The following is a 6,830-nucleotide window of genomic DNA, read 5'->3' on the forward strand; positions in this document are numbered from 1 at the left end:
TGTGGCCAGTGGTTTTTGTAATTAATGCTTAGAGCTCTGATGGTTTTTGTAATTAATGCTTAGAGCTCTGATCTACTTTGAGAGTATATTCAATGGAATTATTAAGATAATTCTTGATGTTGATACTTGATAGGATTTATGTGGATTAAATTGTCAAAAAGTAAAAATTTACAGGTACTTGAGATGTCTTTCTCGCGCTTTGCACCCTTTGGGGTTTGGGGCATGACAGCAATAAAGGCTGTCCTGGATACATCAGCGTTATCCCATACTTGATCAGGACAGGCATTATCTATGGGACTATATAGAGGAATCCAAATGGGACTATATAGAGGAATCCAAAGGGGAATATACACAATAAGCACAAAACATCATTCAGGATAAGAAATCACTACTTTTTGTTGAAGTACTCTGAAAATGTCATATATTTTGATGAGGCACTATCAGTGTTTCCATCAAAAGGACTCTCAGCAGAAGTATTATTCACAACCTCAACAACAGAGTAGATTTTTCCAGTGTGAATTGCCAAAACTACCATATCTTTGAGATTGTTTGTGCCAGCCATATTATAAGCAAAGTGGATAACATTAGTGCTGCATGAACCATTCTTATAAGGTGATAAATTTCCTTTCTCACCATTACAATGTTCAGCACCCAACAAAGATCTTTTTTTCATGATTTCTACCGCAGAAATGCAAGAATTGATGCCTATCCAATTTATTTGGCAAGGCTCAGGATTTGAAGTGTTCAATGTTTCGAGAGGTAGAAGCAAATACATGTTTGATGGGCTCCATAGTGATCTAGTTTCATTCTTAAGTAAAAATTCTCTGCATGTTCCAGCTGATTTAGATCCAAAAAACAGTCTCCCAAACAAACCATTAAAGAAAAATTCTTGAAAGCACTTTGCTTTTGTCATCTGATAAGGAATAATAGACAGCATGGAATTAGAAGAAATATTCCCAAAAAAGAACAAGAATGATAAATGAATTAACAAGCTGATGTGTGCACCTGTTCTGCATCCAAATGCACTTGCCCGCAAAAAGATACAGAAGACTTAAGCTTCTTTGAGACCAAGTAAAGCTCCAATTTAATATTTCCCACATCATCATCAAGCTTTGTCTCAAGCAAAAGAACAAATCCAGAATAAAGCTCTCCAGGAATATTACATAAAAATTCAAATTTATAGGCCTGAAAAATGGCTCCATCAACCTTTTCTCCCCAAGTTCCGGATAGTGCGCGAATGCAAGTGGTCCCATGTAACTCCATCCTCTTTGTTGTTCCTTCGAACACCAAAATAATAGGTATAAGGAAAATAAAAGGAGAAAAATAAAATGCCTTGGCACATGCCAGATATGATACAAAAACAAAATGCACAACATATAAACTCAGACACCTAATGTATATTTTTCTGCAGTTGAATTCAAAAGTAACTCAAAAATAAACCATGAAGTCATCCAAAGCATCAGACCGATGTATATTTTTAACATGTTAAAAGCTTCAGGATCAAAAGTATTCTCTCATGAAAAGTATCAACATTGATAAATCATTTTTTTTTTTTTTTTGCACATACAAAGGCAAAATAAGAGAACAAAGAATTTATCAACAAGTAATTTTTTATAAAAATAACATCACAAGTTGACTTGTAAACGAGTATTTTACCAAGGCTTACTTTATTGTTCCAATGTATTCTAGATTGGGTCAGATTCAAATAGAAATGTATGTCTTTCAATATATCTACTACCCCAATTAACCTTAAATAGGGACTACAGAACCATTTTGTGAACACTACATATCTAACAACCAAAAATCAATTGGTCACATATACATACCTGCACCCGAAGTTGATTCATTGCTTTTTACAATGAGATTTTTCTCTGGAAGTTCTTTGATGGATGGGAGAAGATGATCATCCAAAGCACCCATTTGATGCAACTTCTTACATGCTTCCAAGCAAACAAGCTGTTTTGCTAAATGAGAATTCCTACTTGAGGGACCAACTATGGATTGAAAAGCCGCACTAGGGTGTAATGTCATTTTACACTCATAAGACCCTTCGACAAGTGAAATATGAAATTTTGGCTTTGGGACAAAGTACCTAATTAATACAGTAACAAATTATGACTGAATAAGATATAACTTGATTTAATGAATAGAATCATAAAATAAAATTGGAAATTATATTAAGTATAACTAATCAATTTACAAGGAAGACATATCCATACTTGTCACCAGGAAGTTTTTCACAATATCGACGAATGAGGTTGACACTAGAATCTGCAGTAACCGAGGCCCCAGTTGCTTCCACATGATATGCATTTACTTCCTCAGTAGTACATGCCTTCAGAATGTGTGCATCAGGGTCTCTATTCATGGCTGTATCTGTCATTGAACGCTCACTCCTGATTATGTCAAACAGTTGATCCCTTTGTTTTGTGTTTCCCCTTTAGATATATGCATAGTTAGAGCAACAATATATTTGAGATTAAATACAATAGCAACAAAAAAAAAAAAAAAATCTTCAGAATTTCAAGAAACAGAAACTATGTAAAGGCTAACAACAAAGAGGAGTCCTCACCTCTCCAACATCATGACAAATTGAGAGTTATCCTGTCGAGCTCGTCCCCGAGATTGGACATAACTACGGACTGTCTTGGGGAGGTCAAAACGTATCACACAAGAGCAGTTTTGCACATGAATTCCCTCCTCAACTACATCAGTAGCAAGTAATAAATTGACCTACATAGAAGGGTTTGCCAATTTAGAATTGGGTTTTCAAATATCAGAACTTCTAATAATTCAAATCCGATATGTAAAAGATTAGACACCTTGCCAGAGCGAAATGACTCCAATGTTTCCTTTTGCTTTTTTGGCGGCAGCGAGTCCACTGATGTGTTACTTCCAGTCAAATATGAAACCGTGAAATGCGATAAATAGGTAACTTTCTTCATGAATCTCTCAATTACCTTAGCTGTAACAATTCTCTCAACAAAAATGAGACACAGTACTTGCTCAGCTCCTCTGCAACCACAAAACATGATGGCATATCAACCACATAACATTATAAACAAAAATTAACTGGTGTAGTTAAATTACCCAAATGATTGGAAATGTTGAAGAAGTTCATGTAGTTTAGGAGATACATAGCCCAAATCTACTGCTTTTAAATAACCAGACCCTAAATCCAGAAGATTTTCATAATCTGAAAGAGACAAAAAAGATATTATCAATAAGAAATATCATATTTAAACCAGAAACATAACATAACAGATTTTTATTTGAAATATATTAGCATATGGCCATATAAAAGGTGCATTGAGCGAAAAAATAAACCCCAAAATAATGAAATACCATAACAACTAACAACTAACAGGATATACCACCAAGTCCCAACAACTCAACTAAATTGCACCAAGTAAAAATAGGTTCAGTAATTCATTTCCCACTTTTGCCCCAACAAATAGAAAATACAATCTTGTCAGAAAATTGTTGATTTACGCCACATTGTAATACCAATTAAAATTTTCAACTTATGGGTGAGGGAAGATAGGAAGAAAAGTACTACTTGGAATATTATAATTTGATGTAAATAAAGTTGACAGATGGAACAATAATGCTCGTATTTTAAATTTTAGCGACCAATAACACCTGCTTAAAATTTTTTTATTTTTATATTTCAATAATTATAATAGAAAGCAAGAATCTGCCATACATTACAAGCTCATTATACAGGTCTTTATCCCCTACAGAGAGAAAAGGCTTTGGATTAACTCAGAAAATAGGAATTTGGGTGGGTGAGAATCTGGGATGCACGGACGCGGCACCGGAGGTGCCGCACCCGCGTCCGACGCGGTGGGACTCGCCGTCGCGCGTCGGTGCGGCGTCCGGCCGAGTCGGCCACGTGGCATCTTATTTTTCCCGCCGACTCGCGCCGACGCGGCTTGAATCGCGCCAACGCGGCGCCGATTCGGCCAGAATCGGGCTGTTTCGGCCGTATCGGTCCGTATCGGCCGGCGACCGAAACGGCCGAAACAGGCCCGAAACGGCCGAAACATGCCGAAACAGGCCTCGAAACAGGCTGCAACAGCCGAAATTGGCTCTAAATGAGACCCAAAAACCCTAAATCTATCATTCCTTAATTTTATTTTGAATATTTGTTGCTTCTTTTGTGTTTTCTTTTTGGTTTTGTGTTGTGTTTTGTGTTTCTTGCTTTTTTCTTTCTTTGTTTTGTGAATCAAGGCATAGTAAATTAGTAATATGTTTTTTAAGAATATTTTAATAGTAAAAATATATAGAAAATATAAATAAAAATATTTTTAATAATTTTTTAATTACCGAGTCCCGCCGCACCCACACTCACTTTTTTCAAAAATTGCCGAGTCCCACACCCGTACCCGCACCCGCACCCGTGCTTCATAGGTGAGAATACTCTGATGTTTTATTTTCCCAAAATCTCCCATTCTCAAAAGAAAGACAGCACTAGTATATTTTCTCCATCTCTTCCTTCTGGCTTGCTGTCTCTCTTTGGAGTGGCTCGGACCTGTTTGCCAAGTGCATGGACACTCCCTTGGTGGAGCTAGCATATTGCTGAAACGTTTTAAAGAAACGAGGGTCACTAAAATATAAATTAAAGGCTAATACTTGTTCCGCTACGTAGTGTGTGCAATACTAAAAACATGTCAAGATACACTCATATTCCGACTCGCAGAAATTGAATAAATGATCTTTTAAAAAAAGAACAAGAAAAAGATTAAATCATTCATGAACAAAACACACACTTCACAATTCTAGAAATTCAAACCAATATAGTACTCAAGATCAAACAAACTTGAGAAAAAGATAATGCATGAAAACTTACAAGTTGGCTCAATTTGATGGAAAACACTATGGGTCCGTTTGGATAGAACTTATTGCTGAAAACTGAAAACTGAAAACACTGTAGCAAAATAATTTTAAAATGTGTGAATAGTACCGCAGGACCCATTTTTAATGAAAAAGTTGCTGAAAAGTGGAATTTATGGGTCCGTGAACAGTGCACGAATGCACTGTTCACAGAAGATTGGGTCAACACTTGCGGCTGGAGGAAAAAAAAAAAAACTGAAAAAGCAGACGCAGCTATAATCTCCATCCAAACGCCACCTATATAGTGAGGAAAGGGTTAATGGGGTTCAGGCAAAGGGTTAAGACCCCTTTCTCATGTCATGTGCGGAGTGAGGAGTGTATGAGGCTTGTCCGGTTTTATAGAGGGAGCAAATGCAAGATGGGCCACTTATTGAAGAGGGCCAAGTTTAAACTAAAATATTAATTAAGTTTTTATCTCTTGGACTCACAGCAAGTCTTCTAAAAAGTAAAAATGTTCTCAAAGGCAATGAATATTGTCGTCAAAGAGTAGGAGAATGAAGTAAAATTCATTTCGAAGTAAAAAGTGAAGAGTGAAGAGAACCAACATAGAAATGGATAAAGCAATGATTACAAAAGACAAATAGTTGCCTATATATGCATCATGGAGTCTTCAGTCTCGGACCCATTTACACGTCTTCTAACTGTAAATAACAATCTAGCAAGCACATCACTCAAAGCTTGTTTTGCCATACATAACAAGCTCATCATTTCTTGTTTGTACATTTGCAAAAACAATAATTTTAACATGTATAAGAGAGAGACAGAGTATATTAGAGACCATGGCAAAAGCCAAGAATGCCATCAACAAAGCCAACTTGAACGAACTTTGATAAGTTTGAAGAGGGCCAAGTTTAAACTAAAACATTAATTAAGTTTTTATGTCTTGGACTCACAGCAAGTCTTCTAAAAAGTAAAAATGTTCTCAAAGGCAATGAATATTATCGTCAAAGAGTAGGAGAATGAAGTAAAATTCATTTCGAAGTAAAAAGTGAAGAGTGAAGAGAACCAACATAGAAATGGATAAAGCAATGATTACAAAAGACAAATAGTTGCCTATATATGCATCATGGAGTCTTCAGTCTCGGACCCATTTACACGTCTTCTAACTGTAAATAACAATCTAGCAAGCACATCACTCAAAGCTTGTTTTGCCATACATAACAAGCTCATCATTTCTTGTTTGTACATTTGCAAAAACAATAATTTTAACATGTATAAGAGAGAGACAGAGTATATTAGAGACCATGGCAAAAGCCAAGAATGCCATCAACAAAGCCAACTTGAACGAACTTTGATAAGTTTGAAGAGGGCCAAGTTTAAACTAAAACATTAATTAAGTTTTTATGTTTGGACTCACAGCAAGTCTTCTAAAAAGTAAAAATGTTCTCAAAGGCAATGAATATTATCGTCAAAGAGTAGGAGAATGAAGTAAAATTCATTTCGAAGTAAAAAGTGAAGAGTGAAGAGAACCAACATAGAAATGGATAAAGCAATGATTACAAAAGACAAATAGTTGCCTATATATGCATCATGGAGTCTTCAGTCTCGGACCCATTTACACGTCTTCTAACTGTAAATAACAATCTAGCAAGCACATCACTCAAAGCTTGTTTTGCCATACATAACAAGCTCATCATTTCTTGTTTGTACATTTGCAAAAACAATAATTTTAACATGTATAAGAGAGAGACAGAGTATATTAGAGACCATGGCAAAAGCCAAGAATGCCATCAACAAAGCCAACTTGAACGAACTTTGATAAGTTTGAAGAGGGCCAAGTTTAAACTAAAACATTAATTAAGTTTTTATGTCTTGGACTCACAGCAAGTCTTCTAAAAAGTAAAAATGTTCTCAAAGGCAATGAATATTGTCGTCAAAGAGTAGGAGAATGAAGTAAAATTCATTTCGAAGTAAAAAGTGAAGAGTGAAGAGAA

The 6,830-nt window shown here is 35.7% G+C and overlaps 1 protein-coding gene across 1 annotated transcript; it reads right to left on the minus strand.

The window, feature by feature from the left end:
* Positions 1–388: 388 nt before the first annotated feature.
* Positions 389–4,575, minus strand: LOC142628041 (endoribonuclease Dicer homolog 3a-like). The gene is made up of 8 exons (XM_075801983.1): positions 4,355–4,575; positions 3,091–3,196; positions 2,823–3,015; positions 2,573–2,733; positions 2,220–2,438; positions 1,827–2,092; positions 1,006–1,277; positions 389–913 (listed from the first exon to the last, which is right to left on the minus strand). Exons 1-8 carry the CDS (start codon positions 4,452–4,454, stop codon positions 389–391), a joined length of 1,842 nt encoding a protein of 613 aa, XP_075658098.1. The 5' UTR covers positions 4,455–4,575.
* Between the last annotated feature and the right edge of the window lie 2,255 nt (positions 4,576–6,830).

Source organism: Castanea sativa, chromosome 3 (assembly GCF_040712315.1).
Source record: "Castanea sativa cultivar Marrone di Chiusa Pesio chromosome 3, ASM4071231v1".
NCBI classification, from domain to species: domain Eukaryota; kingdom Viridiplantae; phylum Streptophyta; class Magnoliopsida; order Fagales; family Fagaceae; genus Castanea; species Castanea sativa.

Bases quoted from the DNA above. Each gene is read 5' to 3' on its own strand.
- LOC142628041 (XM_075801983.1), bottom strand. From the start codon at position 4,454: ATGGGAGATTTTGGGAAAATAAAACATCAGAGTATTCTCACCTATGAA. The intron at 2,093-2,219 runs GTATGGATATGT...TGTATTAATTAG, and splicing joins GAAAAACTTCCTGGTGACAA to GTACTTTGTCCCAAAGCCAA. The intron at 914-1,005 runs GTGCACACATCA...ATTCCTTATCAG, and splicing joins TGCATTTGGATGCAGAACAG to ATGACAAAAGCAAAGTGCTT.